Genomic DNA, 21253 nt, shown 5'->3' on the forward strand with positions numbered 1-21253 from the left:
CCGGAAGAGGCGCCAAGCCTCAGCCAATGACAGGGGGACTTCCTCGTCCCCGCCCACCGCTTCTGGCTCCGCCCCCGCGACCACCCCCGCCCCAGGCCGGAACCGTCGCGCTGCATAACGGCGCAGTGACGGGGCAGTGCGGCCGGCCGGTGACTGCTGCGCATGCGCAGAGGCAGCGTCGCCCCTTCTGTTCCGACTGTCAGCTCACGGCTAGTGCCGCCGCACCCGGGAGCAGCGGCGGGACCGGCACCGGGGTCGCCCTTTCCCCTTCCCCTCCGCTTCCCGGCGCCCGGCCGGGCGGTGGGTGCCTGCCAGGGCTCCGGGTGCTGCCCGGCGGCCGTGCCCGCACCCCCATGGAGGAGCCGCTGGCTCTGCACCCCGTGAAGCTCTATGTGTACGACCTGTCCAAGGGCATGGCCCGGCGCCTCAGCCCCCTCATGCTGGGTAAGAGCACGGCCGGGGCACCGGCACCGCCCCGCCTCCGCGCGGGGCCCGACCCGGCCCGGCCCTCCCGCCGCCGCCTCCCGGGGGCTCGCGTTCCCGCACCGACTGCTGCCGCCCGGCCTTGCCACGCCGGGAAACGGGGCCGAAATCACTCCCTTTAGCCCCGGGGTTAGCTTTCCCCGGCATCGCCCTCCCGAGGGAACGGCCCGCCGGGGAAGGGCTCCCTGAGAGCGCGGGCAGCGTTCGGCGGCTGCGGGCACCGGGCTGCGGCGGTGGCCGGTGACTGGAGCACGGCTTGTGAGTGTGCGGACCTGGCTTGGGGGCCCGGGGCGTGGGGATTCAAAGTGGGATTTAGCTGCGGGATCCCTGTCCCCGTTGTCAGCGGTACGAGCTGTGTCAGTAAGGCAGCTCCAGGCGCACGGGGTCCAGCCTCTCTCCCCCCATCTGCCCTTTGCTGCTTCCTTGGCATTATTTACTAACGGCTAATTAAAAGTTTTATTAAGGCTAGTTTTAAAAGGCTAATTAAAAATTTCTTAGTCTCTGAAGTGAGGGAAAGCTCAGTTCCCGACACCCCAGCTGCTGTGACACCTTGGCAGGAAGGCTGAGCTGGAAGAAAGCCTTCTGCTATTTACAAGGTTATTGAGCTCAAACGGTTCCGCGTTGTGTTGTGGTGAGGCTGGACTTGGCTAGGCACTGCACGGCTTGTGATGTGCAACTAGCCACCTTCCTCTTCCAGAGAGTTTCTAAAAGTTTGTTGTATATCTTATCAAGAATGTGTGCGTTTCCAACTGAACATTGGACTGGGGATGTGAAGGAAGCTTAGGTTTTGCTTAAAGTTTTGGACGTGTTAAGTAGAAACATGAGAGAGTGGTTTATGTCTGTTACGTGTAGACTCTGGCCCGTGTCAGACCAGCAGCCTGTGTGAGATGAGACTTCTCAACAGGCTCAGTGTCTGAACAGATGGCTCCTTGTAATCTTGTTTTACAGTTCAGTTGGCATTCACTTCACTCATCTGTCCTATGAGGAGATTCTGTGCTTTCCTGCAAGCTTAAAATGAAAGTCCAAATAATTCTTAGCTTGGAGTTTCATACACGTCAACAATAGGCTTGCAAAGTTGAGAAGAAAATGTTATAGAGATCGTGTGTGATGTGCTCTGTTAGCCAGACAGCAATGACAGCTTTGGGTCATGTGCGTTTCCCACGCTGGGTAACCTCAAAACTTTTCTGTTTGGTCAGAGTCACTTCTGTTGTAGCCCTCAGGGAGGTAAATTTTCATCTGTTAGTTCATAATAGCCACGTTTTATCTTGTGCCAAGAGTTATAAATCTTAAGGTAGAGATTACACATATGCATGATTTACCTATGTGTGACTTGAGCCAATTTTAACCAGTCTTCTTTCCAAGTGCTGATCCATGCAAAGACTTGTACAGAAATAGGTTGTCACTATATGTATCTCCGTGCTGATCTTTGCATAGATCAAGCAAAGGCTTTTTAGCTCTCTTCTTACCCACAAAGTCAATCTTGAGGTCTTGTAGCTTTCTGAATTTCCACATAAAAGACTTCAGACATGTTTGTGGAACAGGGCCAACTAGGCCTGTGTGGTCACAGTGACAGTGCAGACTGCAGGATATTTAGAATTACGTGGATCCAGCGACTGGATTATCTGTAAAACAAATAATTGTTTATTCCTTTTTTTCTTTCAAGATAATAATTTTCTGTGCATTTACACTCAGCTCCGTCTTACCTCCAGATTATTTTAGAAACTGACCCAAGAGCAAAGTGGAGTACTGTTCTTGCCTCATGTGCGCACTTTTTTCTTGAAGAACAGCAAAAACTGTTGCTACTTCTCTGCACATCAGCTTTCAGATGGTCAATAGCTATTTTTCCATTTATTTTGACAGTGATGTTCATAAACTGTATGTCATCAGGGAAAGTCATAGAAACTGAAGAGGAAAGGATTTCTTCCATGATTTGGTGCTCAGCATTTGTCATCTCTACTTCTGGTATTCTTTCCATAGATGCCAAGTTTGATCAAAACAATGCTTTTGCTTTGAGTGATAATTCTGTAACATCGCCTATATTGAAATACATGTGTTTTAGAGAGAAGAAACAAATACGATAATTGATGGTGCTAAAATCCATTCCTAGCATGCTCGAAAACAGAAGCTCCGATCCCGCTGCCAGCGGGGGATGAATCCCTCCTTACGGGGCTGACTGCTGTGAGAGCATCACCACATGGTGTCTTCAGTTGTGCTAATAGGATCCAGAGGTGTTATGGATTATGTCAGCACAGCATTAAAAGATCAGCTCTCACTACTAAATATTATCTTGACGTTTTCAGTATCAGTCCTCTCCATTGCTGAACGATGAACCTGGAAGGCAGAGGTATACAGCACTGTTCCTAGCAGGCTTTAGAGTGACTTAGTTATGCCCCTTGGGCACGTCTTCACTTTTCTCAGCAAGTTTACCCTTTTTCTACCCAGACTACTTTTGTTCTTACTTTTCTGTGAGTTTCCTGTAATTTTTCAGTGAACATTTCTATTCTAAAGTATACTTGACCAAATATTGTCGTTCAATTGCCTTTGATATCAGAAGTGTTGTGTTTAATTTTTGTGTGCTGTGTTGCTCTACGTGGATCTTTTCTACAGGTACTGTTCCCCCTCTCTCCCCCATTCTCAGTCTGTGAGACTACATTTGTCTGTCCAACTACGTGATCTAATAATAATAAACGTTAACCTGAATGCAATGAGATTTCTGTTTTCAAGACAGAAAACGTAATCCACCTGATTCTGTGGAGGGTAGAGAGGAAAACAGAAGAGTTCAGCTTGTGGTGCTGATTTTCAAGTAGATGTCCAAAGGCAGAGAAATCTTTAAGGAAGATTAAAATCCTATTGCATCATGGTCTTAAAGCAAAATGTCTTGCAGCTTTCAAAGTTCTATCCTGTGACTGAGGTTATTGCTCATGTGACTCACAGAATGGGCAGGAGCTTAGTTTACCACAGCAGCTTTGGTCCGAGGTGGTATAAATTAACGGTGAGTTGACTGGGAGTACTTATTGGTTGAAATTTTGAAGTGGTGCGTTCAGCTGTAGGGACTTAACAGCCTAGAAGGAATTGGAGCAAAAGGTAACTGCTAAAAGGAGGTACTTTCTGCTTTGTTCCTTTTTTCCAGCCCCAGCGCATTACTCTGCCTCTCCTCTGCCCATTCTGAAGAGTTTTTAATTCCTCCAGTGTGAGTCCATCAGCTTTGCTCCAGAGCATTTGCTAGGGATTCCATGAAAATCAAGTTCATTACCCTCCCCCAATCTAGCCTACTTTTTGGTCTCTCTAGGCACCTCAGGGAGAAAGGAACTGAAGCAGGCTCCTCCCTCTCCGTTAGTGTTTTGCTTCAGTTGAGTACCCTAGGTAGCACATAGGAGAAAGTGCTTGACTAATTAGGATAATTTTCGATTGAAAAGGGGCAGGAATCTTAATGGGTTGGCCTAAGGAAATTGCAACAATACACAAAGCAATGCACTGCTAGAAATACCCAAGCTGGTTGACCAAATTATATTGCTTCTAGTTCCACAGGAGACCAGTTCACTACTTTTTTTTGGGTCTTTTAGGGTCTTCTGGGGCTTGCATATCCATTGCAGAGCATAGATATGTTATTAAAAATACTAAGCTCCCTATTATTTCTTTACTTCATAGCTCAGCAACAGGTGTTGTTCTTGTGCTGAGGGATGGATGGCCTAAGCTCTGAATAAGGTAGACTAGGTGCCCATCTCCATATATAATTCCTTCATGTCTCGGAACTCTTCTGCCCTTCAGTCTAATAATTTGCATTAATATGCAAATGCCACTTTCATTTGATATTTAAAATGCACAGGAAGAAAATACATCACATGACCTTCAAGATTAAGACAATAACTGTGCCAGTAAAATAGATTGGTGAGCAACTAATCTCCCTTCTGCTTGGCCTTCCAGATAAATCCAAGCATGGAAGTAATCCCATTTGATTGTATTCTAAAATTATACAGACTTGCTTGTTTCTTTCAAAATACCCTTGTATCCTAACAATGACAGTCTCCTGAATCAGTTGTACAACAAATAAATCTAACTACTTCATTCTCCACATTCCTGTGACTAAGATGAGGATCCTGGAATTGTTTAATGCATTTGAATGTTGTATTTTTTTCATAGGTTTCTGGCTTATATAAGCACCATGAAAGTATTTGATCTATGAATGTTATAAAGAAAAATAACAGCAAATAAAAAAACTTGTATACTTGCCAGATGATACTCTGCCTCATTCAAACAATTTGAATCTTTGAGATGCTTAAGCACACAGAACTATGCTGAATTGGCATCCCCTTCTGAGTTCTAGTGAGTATTTTCAGGAAAGATCCATATAAGCACCTCGGCAAGTAAAAAAAAAAAAAAAAAAAAAAGACTTAAAGATCAAGTATGTGATCAGATTTCCAAAGACTGACAAGCTATCACCCTCAACTACACACAGTAACTTTCATGTCCATGTTTGTGGTCCGTGACAAATGCAAGGTAGCTTCGCTTGCATTAGCTCTTAATGGAAGCAGATCAGATTAAGCTGAATTACTTCACGTTTACTTCAGGCTGAGCTTGCACACAGCAGTTACAGTGGGACAGCTGATACCTGGTAACTTGACCATGTGTGCTAATTGTTGTATGATTAAGTGTGTACATCTAAATTTGCAACACCCTTTCCTGCTCAACAGCCCTCTGGCCCTTTAAATATTTAAACTCTTTAGGCGTCTTGCTATTTCTCTCTTTTACCTGAATGAACAGTAGATGCCCAAAAGAGTATCATCCCATCAGGACATTCCTGTTCTGCATTATATGTGTGTGCGTCATTTGGATTAGCTTTGCTGTAGGTATTGAGTGAAGGGTAATGCCTGCGATTTAAAAGCTTTTGCAGCTCAAATGGCAGTTACTGGGGAATCAGACTTTTCTATACAGACAGCCTCAGGTTATGAGTAAATGTTTTGGTTTTGGTGGCAGTACCAGTGTGTAGTTCTGCCTACACTGCAGCATTCCATGGGAGTTTGGAGTGTTGTGGCAAGGAGTGGAAGAACATGAAACGCAATGATGTCTGCCAGTATCCCAGAGGGCATTTGCAATCCCTTCTTCTAGACTGCTCAATTGACCATGGGATGTAAGCTCTATTACACTGTAGGACTATCTGGGGAGGCTCCCTGGCAAGTTTGACCTTCTATTTTTTAAAGCTGGACAGTGCTGCCAGAAGGAGCTTTCTTGGAAAGTGTCGCTGCAAGGCCTGGATACAACTTGTGCCTTAGCACTGCTACAGCAGTACTGTACTTGGGCTCTCACTTGGGCAGCTGGTTGTGGAAACAGAGCAGTGATGATCCTTGCTTGGTCATACTCTTGGGGCTGGTATGTGTATCAGGCCTTCAGAGGCTGCAAGCAACATATTTTGTATATCGTGGACAATGTCCAGCAGAAGGCGAGACATAACTCCTTAGTGCAGGCTGCCCTGATTGCTTTACATGAGCTTGTCAGGAGTGGCAGTGGTGGTGAGCTGTCATCTGTCCTGTGCAATGTCTGTGTTTGAGAGAAGGGCAAGAAGAACCATATAGGAGGATCACCAACAGAGGCAAAACTTCAGAAGGAAGATGATGGTGTCCATTAAGGTCTGTACAGAACCTCTTACGTGATGCAGCAGACAAACACATTGAGATTCTTGCTGAACAGCAGGAAAGGGAGCTGCCCAAGTTCCTCAGAAGCTGGTGGCCATTGACTTTTTCCTCTGTCAGTCAGTTTGGAGTTGAGATGACAACAGCCAGCTGTGCAGCATGGGAAACTGCAGCAGCGTACCAAAAGTTCTTGGTATTGGATGTCTCTGGGTGATGCGTATGTGGCCAATAATGGCAGATTTCTTAGGCATGGGATTCCCCAATGTTGTTGTCATTGGAGAGGCTTGTGCTGCCTCTGATCAAGCACAGTCCACCAGTGGCAGAAAGGGATTTTATTTTGTCTGCAGCAGGCTGAAGAACTACCATGAATGCCTTATTGTCATCGATGCTGCAGATCTGGCATGTGTTTTCCACAATGCCTGCCTGGTTAATGTCTTATGGGAGCCAAGCAAAAATAGCAGGTCAGCAGCTCCGTTAAGATCATCAAACCAGTGCTTGTCACAAACTGACCTAGCAGAGCAGCCTCAGACAGACCTGCCTTGTGAAGACAGGCAGCTTCCCTTGCCAAGAGCTGTTCTGTTATTGCCCTGGCAGATGCTGCCTGTTGTTGGCTACGGATTTTGTGCATAGCAGCCAGAGAGAAGCCCCCCAGAGTTGGACTGCAGTCTAATGCAAAGTCCCTTTCCTGAATTGTGTTTGCATTTTCTTCATACAATCGGAGAATTGCATTGGTGGAAAGGGACTTCTGGAGGTCCTGCTCAAGGTAGATCCAGTGAGAGCAGATTCTTCAGGGCCCTGGGCAGCTGAGTTCCGAGTATCTCCAAGGATGGAAATCCTATATGCTTTCTGGACCCCTGCCCGAGTGTTTGACCACCTTCATGGTAATTTTTTTTCTTCTCATAGCGAGTTGGGAATTTCCCATTTTCCAGCTAGCACCTGTTGCCTTTCACTGTGCGCCTCTGAGTAGAACAAGGCTCCCTTTCCTCCATACCCATTCGGTAGTCATAGACAGCAATAAGGACTCTTGGCCTTCTCTTCTTGAGGCTGAACAGACCAGTTCTCTCAGATGCTCTTCAATACAGCAAGTGCTTCAGCCCAGTATGTCAGTGTCTTTTGTACTGGGGGGATCCAAAAGTGGACACAGCACTCCAGATGTGGTCTCACAAGTGTCAAATTGGGGGAGAGAGTCTCCTCCCTTAAGCTGCTGGCTGCAGTCTTGCTAGAGCAGCCCAATGTGTAGTAGCCTTTGCTGCAATGATCTTTTCGAGTAGGTGTTATAAGTGCATGAGCAGGTTCCTGGCAGCAGCTGTGACATTGTCGGTATCTGCTATAACTCTTTCACCTGCACAGAGAATCTAGGTGCAAAGTGCCAACTTTGTGGAAAGCCTTTCACTGTTGTTTGCTGGAAATGTGTGTGAAAGTGTATGTAAAGATGTTCTTTTTCCATTTAGCATGCAAAAGGGCAGATGATACAATTCTAGTATGTGCTGCCTTTGAAACGGTTTGTTTCTCTGCCCTGAAGGATAAAGGTCAAGTTTCTAGTGGAAAACAGTGATTTATTGTGAACAAATGTGTAATAATTTATTAACAGAGATGGAGAACACTAACTATACAAAGCCAAGCAGTAGAGCCTATCGTAAGCCAGCTGCTAAGGTTAGGGCAGTGCGCTGTACCCTACCTCGCGTGTTGCTGATGAGCCTGCAGTGTCACCGGTTCCTGGCAGCGCTAGAGCACAAGGCAAAAGCTCTCATGGGGAAGGTGTGGAACAAGGGCCAGAGGATCAAGGAGCACAACAGTGTGGGACACGCTGAAGGGGCAGCAAATGCTCCTGAGATGTTGCAACACGCTGCTCCGCTTCTCTCATCATTGCTACTATCTTTTGGTCTTCATCCTACTCCATGCCTACGTTTCTGTGTGATGGGTTGACAGTGAATATGCTTGCTGCCTGGCTGTGATCTGTGGTAGTGACAGATCAGTCCACCTACTTCAAAACTGTGTGTTCGCTTCAACTGATGTCTGTATTGTCGGAACAGCCTTTTCCCTGCCTCCACTCTTATATGAATCTTATCTGAAGCAGGTGTCTATCTCTGTGCCTGTTTTGCTTCAGATGTGAGCAGAAAAAATATGGTAGTGATTGTTTATTCCTTACTTGGGCACATAAACATCCTTTTCTCAGAACGCTTGAAGGATTATCCTCATCAGTTTTGTTCCTCTGTTTTACCCAGTCCTGATGATGATAGAAAGTTGGTTTTGCCCAAGAGAAAGAACTTGTGAAGAACTACTGCTGCTTCGAAGTAGCATGTTAACTCTTAGCACTCACAGACCAAAGCAGCCCTGACAGAGGAGTAGGAGGGGATAAATACCCCAAGACTCTCTGCCTATAAAAAGGGAAAGGCAATGCCTCTGCCTCCCTGTAGGCCGTTGGTGCCATGGCACTGATCTAAGTAAGGACAATCAGAGAATGTCTTTCCACAGGACAGGTGGAACTGGGGCAATGTACCCCATCACTGCTACCGCACCAGATATCTTAGAGGAAGCTGGACACTAAGGGAAGAAGAGTGACCCCTAAAGTTTCAGCAGAGAAGCCAGTGTCCTGGAGGCTGAGGGATGAAATACAGCTCTGTCAAACTACCATTTAGCTTTAGGCCCCTGATACACTAACTGGGGCCCAGTGTGTAACATTCTGCCTCCTCTTTGGGAATCGTGAGGGAAGAACAGGGGAATGCAGCTGAGAGGAGCTTCACTTTTACCAAACTTTTTTAAAATGAGTGGAATAATTTATTGTTATTCTGAGCATCTGATTCCAGCCTTTGAAAAGCAGTCGCAGTGTACTTTCAGCATCTTAAGCTGTGGGAATACAAGCAGGGTGGCTGGTGGAATAGTTGCTAGGGAGAGGCAAGGCTGACAGTGTGAGAAGGGATGCAGCCAAATCCTGAGTTAAGGTCAGTTAAAGCAGTGGCCCTCAAGATAGCTAAGAAAAGCCTGAGTATCACAAGCATTTGAATAAAACCTTAAAAAAAAAGACCACAGCTCTGAGGCTGCGTTTAAAGGAGAAGGATAATATCTACATGTAATGGCACAGAATTCAGGAAGCAAGAAGGTCTGTGGCTAGCTTTGGGAGGCCTGAGGCTGGTGTGATGCAAACAGGTGGTGTCCAAACCACAGCAAAGCCTGTTGGCCAAAAGTTAACCCATTGGTGCTTTCTGAACAAATTTTCACTAGAACAGTGCCTCTCGTGTTCAGGTGGCTTTTTTATCCTGTCTGCAGTGTTTTAGCATATCATCACATCACATTCTGGTATATAAAAGCTGAACAATAACAACAAAACATCTTGGAAGAGGTGCTGCTTGAATATAAAGGATAGTGTGGGAAGTGGTCTGCTGGGGAGAGCTGTTATACGTGGAGGCTGACTAAAAGGATCGGGAGCATGCTGCAAGCAAGCAGAAGCTGCAGCAGAGGAGCACTCAGTCTACTGCTTGGGTTTAGGAGAATATTAGATGTTGGTATGCCTGTAGTTTTTCTGTTCTGAATCCACTTTTCTGGGTGTAGTGCACCTTGCTTGGCAAAATAAAGTTATAGCACATCTGTTGTAGCATGCTGTTGCTGCCTACGAGTTTACAAAGGAGTACAATACCAGGGACCAAGCCTTTAGGTTATGACACATAAAATAATTGAGCCTAGAGCAGTAACAGTTGGTGACCCTTTGAAGAGAGGTTTGATCTTGAGATCCTACCATGAACACAGAGCGATTTGGGTTTCCCACTTCTAGGGAACTGGAAAAGCACTTCAGAAGGGACTTTTTGTCTAATACACGATAGTATTATCAGTTTAGGGGTGCCTGAAGCAAGTCTTTGCTGCTGTGTTCTACAAAACACAGAATTCTATAACTTGTATAAATTTCAACCCTGCACTTCTCCCCCCTCACAACTGTCACTTAAACTGTTAATTTTTAAGGGCAGGGAAAGGAGGAAACCATGGAATAGATTATAGAGATTATCACCATAGATCGTATGTTCAAGTCAGATCTCTCATCAGCTCCTGAAAAAGAAAACTGAATACTCTGTGCTACCTAACTGCCTGCAGTTATGAAATCAGTGTAAAATTCAACTCTTCTGGTTCTGACTGAAGACTCTAGTTTTAGGAAAAGGTTTCTTTTCTTGGTCTGTAGACAAAAGCCCAAGGAAGGTAAGCACTGGCAGGGTAGAATGTCATTGCCACCTCTGCATGCAGGAGGAAAAAAAGTACTGCAGTAGTGTGCATGGAGTAGTTCATTTGAAAGAAAGACATTCTGTTTCTTTAGAAGCAACTCTGGGATGAAATCTTTGGTATTACTGTCATGGTGAAATAATAAGCATGGTTCCTAAGTGATTGACAGAAATTAGGCTGGAATCTGGAAAATATGTTGCTAATAATTCTTCTTTTCTCTGCATACAGGGAAACAGCTGGATGGAATCTGGTAAGTGACTAGATTAAATTGCATAATGTGTGTTAAACGCTGTGTGGTGTACAAAGTATTTTCAAGATGAGATTATATATGCTTCAGATCTTAAGAACATTTTGGTGCTGAAGAGAGACGAAGTCACTTTTTGTTCTTGAATACAGATTGATGGTAAGATGGTATAATGGTAAGATGGTGTACAGTCAGGTGCTGGTTAAACTTCTCCATTCAAAGCTCATAGGACCTCATTAAAAAAAAAAGTGTTGATAATAGTTGTAGCGTTTTAGTGCACTTGTACACTTTTTCAAGGGTAGGCTGTTGTCCTGGTCCCAAGCGCTTTGTCTTCTAATTGCAGGCATGACTAAACATGAGAGCAAAAGAGTAGGTGGGAAGAAGGTATTACAGAATCAGACCTTCTGGCATGTAAGAGGAGTGGCTATATTTGGTTACAAAACACCCCCCAATTTGCTATAATTCATATCAAGAGGGGTTTTTTTTAAAAAAGAAAAAAGAAAAAAAACCCAAACCCTTGTCCATCCATTTTCGTCTCTATTGATCCATCTCCAGTGATTGTCTGACCTTCTTCTCAGTCAGTGTCTATCAGACACGTACTTCTGTCAGTGTGGTAGCAAGGCTAGCTCTGTCTCTTACTTCACCCTCAACCATTTAGCTGAAAGAGGCTGCTGGAGATCTCATGATGGTGTGGAAGTCCCTCTCTTCCTATGTTACTTCATGCTTGGGCACCTAGCTAAGCCTGTTCTTTCCCAACTGCTTACAGAGTTACAGTAGGCTTGATGATCATTGCTTCCATATCCTTTCATGTCCCAGCAGATCCTGTTCCTACTCACAGAAACACATTGACCTTTTCTTTCAGTTATTCACTTCATGATATCCTTCAGCACATAAATTTAACAGAGATTTATGTGCTAGGTTAAATATATCCTTTGTTTCACCTGGTTTTTGTTCTCTGTGGCAGGCACACCTCCATAATAGTCCATAAGGATGAGTTCTTCTATGGCAGTGGAGGAATCTCCAGCTGTGCACCTGTAAGTTAAACTTATCTTTCTGATAGGGTTACCTGATGAGAATTCCTTGTGTCACTGTATTTTAGAAAAGCAGCAAGAGGCTTCTGAGTTCAGCCAGATGGGGCTGCTTGCCATGGTTGCCCAGGGCATCTGAGGAAAAGGGAGCATGGACAGTGGGTTTAAGCCCAACTAAATACAGGTTGGGGGTTGCTTCTGCTGGTAGCATGTATCTATCCAAGCCACCTTCTGCAGCTGCATTGCCAGAGTGACACCTTGTCTAATTCTGTATCTATAGGTTTTACATGTAGGCTTAGCAACTCAAGGCATTCTTTTTAAGATTAAAAAAAAAATCATGATGCTTTGTCAGACCTTTCTGTTCTTGGAGAGGCAAAACTGATGGGCCATTCTTCTAAAGCACAATTTTGCTATAGCTTAGAGCTTTCAGCACAAAGAGCCAAGTATACAATCTGAAATGTAAGTTGCACGTTACTTCTCATTCTCTGAGTGCAGAACAGGGGAGGCCAGTAGGGCTTTTTGCTTGACAAACATACCAAAAGTTCCTCCTTTTGTGACTGGACAAGCCACGATAGCTCTATTCAGTTGAGTCCTCCAAAAGAATTCAGTCTGTCCATTTAACATTGTCTTCTGGCTGTTAATTTTTACAGGGAGGGACACTTCTTGGCCCACCAGACTCAGTTGTTGACCTTGGGAACACTGAAGTCACAGAAGAAATTTTTCTGGAGTATCTTTCCTCTTTGGGGGAATCTATGTTCCGGTAAGTAGCAGCTTGTAGTATAAAATCTGTATAACAAAAAAAGTCTTTAGGGGAAGGGGTGCAGAATGGAGGCAGGTGTTACGAACCAATCCTTCTCACAAAGCTTTGTCTGCTTAGTGTCTTATTTGGTACTCTCCAAATATGAGCCTGGAACTCATGCACCGATACACAAGGAGCTACCAGTTAGGCAGCCCTCTGGTGTGCCAGCCTTGAGCTAGGCTGAGAAAGCATTCTGCCAGAAGTCTTTCCCACTGTTTTTCGTGAAAATGCCTGAAATGCCTTTGAGAGAATCACCAGGGAAAATGAAGGCGCTATATGAAATATTTCAGTAAATAGTGCTTTGCCCCATGTGTCATAGGTGGAGCGCTGTAGTAAAGCTGCGAACTTTCAGATGAGTAAAAGCAAGGTCTTGACTGTTAAAGAGTCTCGTCTACTTCTCACAAGAATAGGAAACAGTAGCATTTAGTGTTCTGGCTATAGTTCAATGTCAGTAATTCCTGTGATTTCTGGTTATTCATTCTGTGGTTTTAATTGAAGAAATCTGACCTCACTTATCCTCCAAAAAAAACCCCCACCATTGTATAAAGTCAGTAATGCAGAGAGATGTCATTTTCCACCCTGATTCAACTGAATTTGAAGGTGAATTGATGTCTGTATTTTACCTGTTGGCCTTAGAATTCTTTGTGGGGAAAAAGGTGCTAATGTAAGATGTTCCTCATTAGGGGTCTTAAGTTTTTCTGCTTGTTAGATTTATTGCTGAGTCTGTCTTTTTATGTTTCAATTCCTTTCCTGTGGATCAGAGGAGAGTCTTATAACCTCTTTGAACATAACTGCAACACCTTCAGTAACGAAGTGGCACAGTTTCTGACAGGAAGAAAAATCCCTTCCTACATCACTGACCTGCCAGCTGAAGTTCTTGCCACGTGAGTATGCATGCTGCTCCTCTCTGTAGTGTTGGCTTCAGGCTAATGCTTAAACATTTGACAGAGCCAGCGGTACCAGTTTCTGCTGGCTCTCTCTGAGAAACAGCATAAGATTGAGGAGAGGATGCTATTTGCTTTACTTCAACACTTACAACACTGTACGACAAGTGCTGACTGGCACTGGCATTACTAAGAAGACAGGAGAAGGTTGTTCTGCCTTTAACTTAAACTAGTTATTTTGTAATAGTCTCTTATATGTGACCAGACAAGCACAGAAAGTTTCAGAAAATGGTGCAAGTTTTTTTGTCTTAGGAGACCAGTATCTGTTAAAGGTCATTTCTTTTACTCTAAGCACTGTAATTTGTAATTGCAGTGGAAGTGTCAGCTTTGCTTGTGAAGAGGCAGTGGAGATGTAACTTTAAAATTAACGCTTCAGCTTTAAAGCTAGAAGGGTTGGAAAAAGAGGATATGGAAAAGAGCAAATGAAGATTTCCCGCCTGGGAGTTCAGCTCAACCTTTTTTTTTTAAAAACAAAACAAAACAAAACAAACAAACGAACAAAAACCCAACAAAAAAAAAAACAACTCTCAGCTAGTGAGGATCCCAGTGGGATGATTTGAGCTCCATCATTTAGGTCTTAGTTCTCGTAACAATGGTATACTACATTATTTGGGAGACACGTCTTCTACCCTGGGCTCTTGTTGCTTCAGATCTCTCTATCAGATGAAGTCTGTAACAGAATTAGTCACGTTGAAAGATAAACCAGGTGCTACAGATTGCAACAGAAACTATTCTGTGAGTGTTGAACCATTGTCTTATAAGGGAGCTAGAGGCTATTCTTCTAGCAGCCTTTAATATTGATGTGGTACTTAATGGAGCACTGCAGTTGCATAACAGGGATTTTGTTCACTCACTTAAGTAGAATGAATTACTAAAAGCCGGTTTCAGACACAGTATTACCACATTAGCAGTCTGGGCATGTTAGGACTCAGAACTAGCTTATATAAAATCATGTTTAAGATTCTTAGTTATTGAACAGTAAACTCTCTTTAATAGGTTAAATTAGTTTGCTTTAGTTTGTAGTGAAAGTCTGTTCTTCAAATTTGCTTCTACAATGTTGATTTGATTACACTCTAGGAAGTGAGTGCACTTCAGTAGTAAATGGGAAAAGTTGTTCATCAAGCAAGCTGTTTGAGATGTTTATTTCTTTACCTTCTCAGACCTTTTGGACAAGCTTTAAGACCCCTCCTGGACTCCATCCAGATCCAGCCACCCGGAGGAAATACCTTCAGCAGACATAATGGACAGAGCTAACAGGAGTGACCCAGTGTGCTCAGCCTCACCAGGCCTCTTTCTTTTTAAACATGAATCTAACAGATTTCTATTTTATAATTTCGCATCTGAATTAACTCTACAAAAGTTACAAGACAAGTTTTAAAATTTCCTAGGGAGAGGATTTATCAGGGTGCATGTAAGACAATGCTACCAAAAAGATTGCCATAATTTCTAATAGTATTATACTAATTTATAAAGGCTGTCTTGTCTGAGTAGGCTGACACTTTCTAAGTAACTCCCATGCTGGTAAGTGGGAATTCACTCCATGAGCATTCAAGGGCCCATTACACAATTTGGAGTAAATAAGGGGATGTCCTAACCATCCCTTGCAGGCTTACATCTCTTTCTCCCATCACTGCCTATATTATGGGGGCATTTGCTGAAGCCTGTAGCAAAAAGACAAAGTAAGTATTGGTAGCCTAGGAAGTGAAGGTGTCCCAGGATTTGTCTTCTGCATATTTCATTGGTATTGTTATTTGCTCAGGGGAAAAGCTAAACTCATCTGATTAGAATATTTGCAGTGCCACAGCTGTGTGGGAAAGGTGATCAAGCTGAACTGTGTGTCAGTGTCACGCTCAAAAGTTGAAACTGTCAATGGGACTAGCTGTGTGTGGGAGGGAGGCTGGAACTGAAGGTTACCAAGAGCATCGTAATGCTAGATCCAGGAGTTACGGGAAAGAACCAGCTGAAAGAACAGAATCTCATGAGTAGAAGTGGTGGAAACAAAATTCAGGTGAAAATAAAATGAACTGAAATGTTTCCTTTTCTTGCATGTAAGCTTATCAGCAGATAGACAGAACTTTGTTAACTATTTACCTTTGCATAAGAGCTGGGTTTTTTTTTTTTCTTACCAAGCCAGAGTTACAGTACAGTAAGGCAGGAATATGGCACCTGCACGATACTATAAGGTGGACCAATTCTGCCTTCAATATCTAGTTGCAGTAGGAGTTCCAGCTTTCTTTGATATTGCTGTCCTTTCCAAAGCAGTCAAGCACATCGCAGAGAGGGGTCTGCTTAAGTATAAGAGAAATAGGTGGTAGGTCTCCCCAGATGTAAGGAAAATGAGGAAGAGTAAAATTAAGCTTCTCTGTGGAACAATTGCATTTATTGGGATACATGCAGAAGCAGTCCTGTCCTTAGACTGACATTAGATTGTGTCAATACTGCATCTTCTAGTTTAAGATTCTTACAGCTTTGCAATTATTTGCAGTGGAAAAAGATCAGGGGAATGAACAAAAGGCACACTGATTTCTTTTCATGCATGTATATACACCATTTTCCTGCACAATTTTGTAGCAGTTACATTTAGGAAGGAATACAAGAAAGACATTGGACAAACCCCAGATCATTGCTGATGCTCCATAAGTGGGGATTGCACGTCCCAGATGCTGCTGAAAAAGCATCTATGCAAATGTATAGCCCTTTGTCCAGTGCTTTGTTGTGAAAAGTATTGCTGCAAGTTCAGTCCTGCATCTCAAGCTTCCTGCACTGGAACTTTCTGCATTCATAAAGGAGATGTCTTTCCTCTGCTGGGCTCTTTCTCACAGAATAATACGGTTTGATAAATTTCTCACGCTGTTACTCAGTGTGGACTATAATGGCTCATATTTTTGAGGGGATGGAATGGAGAAAAACTGCAGTTGAGTCACTCTGTCAAATACTGTGTTGCCCTGCACCTTGTGGAGACACTACACAAGTGGCAATACGGTACTGTCAGTCCATTTTGTAGTTCTGAGTGTACCTGCGCTCAGTGGCCAGCAGTGGCCCTTGCAGCCCAGGTTTTTTTTTTCCTTGTCATTCTCTGCTTGTGCCATCAACTTCTCCTTAAGCATTTCATTTGATGGGCTGGACTTTGAGACAACTGTAGCAGTTAGTAGAGATGGGTTTATACATAAGCTTTCAATCCTTCCCCATCAACATGTCCTGTTTGCAGAAAGCATTCTATAAAAAATCATTTGTGAATGCCTTTTGGTGCTCCTGGAGGAAGGATTGGGAAGTGTTTGTTTTCTGCTAAGCCATAGCTTAGTTCTCCTGTTCAGTATGTATATCCTCTCCAGTCTTTTCCCATACCTATTATGTGGAGAGTAACCAGTCTCTCGTCTTAATACACACATGACTGTGCCACAAAACGCTGTAGCATGTTGGAGATCTTGGAGCTTCCTCAGTTGAACAGGTATACTCAAGCTGATACAGTGCAGCCCAACATCTAGGTATGCTAGTTGGGTACCTGCAGGCAGTACAGCTGTGGTTGCTTGTCTTTCAGCAAACTTATCACTTCGGGTGCAGCTGCCTGCGGTGGAAGCACTGGTGCCATGGTTTCTGCCCCACACTCTTGCACAGTGAGGATGTCCCCTGTATGTCCACCACTTTAGAGGTCCTCAGCCTGGTTTCTGCTTGGCTGCCAGACTTCACGACTTTTTACATCCTCACAGGAGGCAGGAAAGAAAAGGAAGGTGTTTGCCACATGCATTTTGCAATATCTGCCTTCTCCCGTCCTGAGCAGCCCCTTTGCAGAGATAATGCTGCTACTTTAAGGTCACCTCATAAAATTTCACTCGGCCCTATACTGTTTGCAGTAGCCAAGGAGCTCCTAGAGACGGTCTCCTGGGCTTGGGATCTACTCTGTTTTGTGGCAAAAGAACTGTAGGAGGGAATCTTGTTTGCTTGGCCTTACTGGGTATTGAGAGCCCTGTACCCTGTAGGCCTCTTAGGAAACCCATTTTCTCCAAAGATGGTTACGTGTAAATTGCAGGACAGTGCCCCCAACATTCCACCCAGCCATACCTACTCATAGGAATACAAACTAGACTGAGGAGTGTATGTAAATGTATATAGGTGACGAACTTCAGCCAGCTGATTGACAAAGGGGCAAGGAAACTGAACTCCTGAAAGGGAACAGAACCCTTTTGCCCACACTTACTGTTCTGTCTTGTATTGCTGGGGTTCCCCCGTGCCATTTAAAAAAATGTTAATAATGTCTTTAGGCAGAAAATGATGTTTTGATTTATTTGTATTTTTTTTCTATTACAATAAAAAGAAATACAGCAAGTTCTCCTGTTTGAATGTATGTGTGTCCACACAGCTGCCCAGCGAATGCAGCTGACCAGAAGTCGTCATCTTCACTCTGATCCCAACTCGAAAGTGCAAGATGAGAAACTGAGCAGTTTGTGCCAGGTACTGCTACTGGAAGTAGTGGTGGCAACTGCCCTCTACTAGAATTGGTCACAGGCAATATTCTTATTTAAGTTTGGGAAAATTTTCCTTCTGTAAGCACCATGGTATCTTATCAAGACCACACTCCTGAGGCTTGACACAGCTTGGATGAGGTGAATGAAGGCTGGGCAGTAGGTGTTCTGTCACCATGGATTTTGTGCAGCCCTTGCTCATCTAAGTGTGCAAGAATGAAATGTCTAATGTCTGCTGTTGAAGAAGAGGCCCAACAGTGCTTACAGAATCACAGAATCAACCAGGTTGGAAGAGACCTCAGGGATCATTGAGTCTAAACGTTGCCCTGACACCACCCTGTCAACTAGACCATGGCACTAAGTGCCATGTCCAGTCTTTTCTTAAACACATCCAGAGATGGTGACTCCACCACCTCCCTGGGCAGCCCATTCCAATGTCTAATAACTCCTTCTGAAAAGAAATTCTTCCTAATGTCCAACCTGAACCTCCCCTGGCGAAGCTTGAGGCTGTGTCCTCTTGTCCTATCGCTGGTTGCCCGGGAGAAGAGGCCAACTACCCCTTCACTACAACCTCCCTTCAGGTAGTTGTAGACTGCAGTAAGGTCACCTCTGAGCCTCCTCTTCTCCAGGCTAAACAACCCCAGCTCCCTCAGCTGTTCCTCGGAGGTCAGACCCTCCAGACCCTTCACCAGCTTGGTCGCCCTCCTCTGGACTCGCTCCAACACCTCAACATCTTTCTTGAAGTGCGGGGTCCAGAACTGAACACAGTACTCAAGATGCGGCCTCACCAGTGCCGAGTACAGAGGGACGATCACTTCCCTAGACCAGCTGGCTACACTATTCCTAATAGAGGCCAGGATGCCATTGGCCTTCTTGGCCACCTGGGCACACTGCTGGCTCATGTTTAGCCGGCTGTCGATCAGCACCCCCAGGTCTCTTTCTGCCAGGCCGCTTTCTAACCACTCTTCCCCCAGCCTGTAGCGCTGCACGGGGTTGTTGTGGCCGAAGTGTAAGACCCGGCACTTGTTCTTGTTGAACCTCATGCTGTTGGTCTCGGCCCATCTATCTAACCTGTCCAGATCCCTCTGTAGGGCCTTCCTACCCTCCAGCAGATCGACACTCCCACCCAGCTTGGTGTCATCTGCAAATTTGCTGAGGGTGCACTCAATCCCTACGTCTAGATCATCTATAAAGATATTGAACAGCACCGGCCCCAGAACTGAGCCCTGGGGAACACCGCTAGTGACCGGCCGCCAGTTGGACTTTGCCCCATTCACCACCACTCTCTGGGCTTGGCCATCCAGCCAGTTTTTAACCCATCGAAGAGTCCACCCATCCAAGCCCTGGGCAGCCAGTTTGTCTAGGAGGATGCTGTGGGAGACAGTGTCGAATGCCTTACTGAAGTCTAGATAGACTACATCCACAGCCCTGCCCTCATCTACTAAGCGGGTCACTTGGTCATAGAAGGAGACCAGGTTGGTCAAGCAGGACCTGCCTTTCATGAATCCATGTTGGCTGGCCCCGATGCCCCGATTGTCCTGCACGTGCCGTGTAATGGCACTCAGGGTGATCTGTTCCATCACCTTGCCTGGCACCGAGGTCAGGCTGACATAGGAAGAGGCTCTAAGCTTTTCCTGATCATCTTATTCTACTACTTTCAAAAGGAAAAAAGCAGCTTGAAGAAGTAGACTTTGTGCCTGGGTTCCTCTGGAGCTGCAGAGGGGATATTGGTGAGGATTGCGTAGCACTGCCCATCATGCCTCTGCCGGTGGGCTGTTAAGGAGCAGGGAAAATACCTTGCTCTGGGGAAGAAATGAATTCTGCTTGGTTCAGCCTTCTGAATGCTTATTGATGGCATCCAAATGATAAACCACACAGTTTGCTGATTGTATAACCATCTGTATCAGTGTAATACAGAAGAGGGCTTGTAACAGAAGGGCTTTAACAAAGCCTCATGATTGTAGTTATTTTGGGCTGTGTTATTCAGAGGTGGTGCTGGTTTGCTATCAAGTACCAGCACTAGCCCCACGTAAAATACATACTGGGATAAAATACTGGGAACATGTATAAAAGGAAAACCTTGACCTTAACGGCAGCCTTAGACAGAGTGTAAGCCAGTGCTCACAGCCACTTACCTTCTAAACTTCAAACAAAATATTTGCCCTTGCTGCTAGAAACAGATTTTGTTCATGATGACAGCTGCTGCCTATCTGAGCAGCAATCAAGGGAACGTATCAAGAGTTGTTTAAGTGCAAGGTGTTAAATAACCGAAACAGCCGTAGCGGCCCTGTTCTCAGCGCTAACCCAGACGAAGGAACGAGCACAGCTGTACGCAGCTGTGCACTTCACCAGAAGGCAGACTCACACTCTCAGGGAAACCAAGATGGCACAAGTCCTCACTGGCTGATGCCAAATGGCAGTCGGGGTGCTGGGAGAGGTGTTTGGACTTGAATAGAGTTTCTAAAGCAGCGTGACAAATCAGCTGGAGAAAGCACAGCAGGTAGTTTAAGTTTTGGAAAGCTCTCGTGTAGCATAAACCCGATGGCACTGTAGGAGTGCAAAAATGTGAACGCTGACCCGTATTTTAGCAGACTTCCCAATTCTGGGAAGTGCCCCGAGGTGGCACTGCTGCCTTGCAGCGCAGGGATGCACCTGAGCCCGGGCAGAGCAGCTCATGCTTTTGAGATGTCCAGAGTGGTGTCAGTGCAAGAAGCAAGGAGGAAGGTCTCTCCCGGACAAGAAAGCTGCAGGTAGGAGCAGCCAGGAGACAAGACTGTAGGATGGCTTGGGCTACAGCAAGAATCGAGTGTCGCTACAATGACAGGGCTGCAACAGGAGTGAGCTGGGAGAGTTTCCTAACGCCACACCTCTTCCACCCAGATGTGGGAAATCTCATCCTCATATATGTCGTGGCTTATGAAAAACAAAGGCTTGCATTCCTGAACACCTAGGAGTTCACCGCGTATCTGACCCCATGGCTGTCTCTTGAGAGTTCTGGGCGTTAGTTCACGGCTCTGCTGCACAGGAGAGCAGCTCTTTGGCTTCTGGTAGTCAAGCAACCTGAGTCCATGAAGGCATATCTGCTCACTCTTCAGCATGCCACGGTAGACACACTCTGAAGTACTCATATTCTGGAATAAGCGTCCACACATTAACTGATGAGGGATATACGTAATCACACCTAGACAAGCCCTATAAATGAGCATAACCCTAAACTGAACTAAAAATTCAGCACCCAATTGCATACTAAGCAGCTGGGTGCTGAGAAACTGTTCTGGGAGCTTCAATGCATCAAAGAAGGGTCCAGCTTTCCAGAGGTGGGATCTCATAACCAGGGTCTGATCCAGAGGGCCCCAGAGGCCATTATTTTGCAGGAACATCAATGACAGGGCAAATACCACTTGTAATACCCATACAAAACTACCTGACTCATGATGTTATGGAGGCAACTCACAGAATCAG

At 45.0% G+C, this 21253-nt stretch overlaps 1 protein-coding gene across 1 annotated transcript; it reads left to right on the forward strand.

Annotated features, from left to right (window-relative positions):
* The first annotated feature begins 133 nt into the window (after positions 1–133).
* DESI1 (desumoylating isopeptidase 1) lies at positions 134–17657 on the forward strand. Its single transcript, XM_068402305.1, is given in 7 exon segments — positions 134–301; positions 304–444; positions 10545–10566; positions 11525–11594; positions 12239–12348; positions 13149–13271; positions 14492–17657. Coding segments are annotated over 7 exon segments (699 nt in total). The 5' UTR covers positions 134–162; the 3' UTR covers positions 14586–17657.
* The last annotated feature ends 3596 nt before the right edge of the window (positions 17658–21253 follow it).

The sequence above is a fragment of the Nyctibius grandis genome, chromosome 5 (assembly GCF_013368605.1).
Source record: "Nyctibius grandis isolate bNycGra1 chromosome 5, bNycGra1.pri, whole genome shotgun sequence".
Classification (NCBI taxonomy): Eukaryota; Metazoa; Chordata; class Aves; order Nyctibiiformes; family Nyctibiidae; genus Nyctibius; species Nyctibius grandis.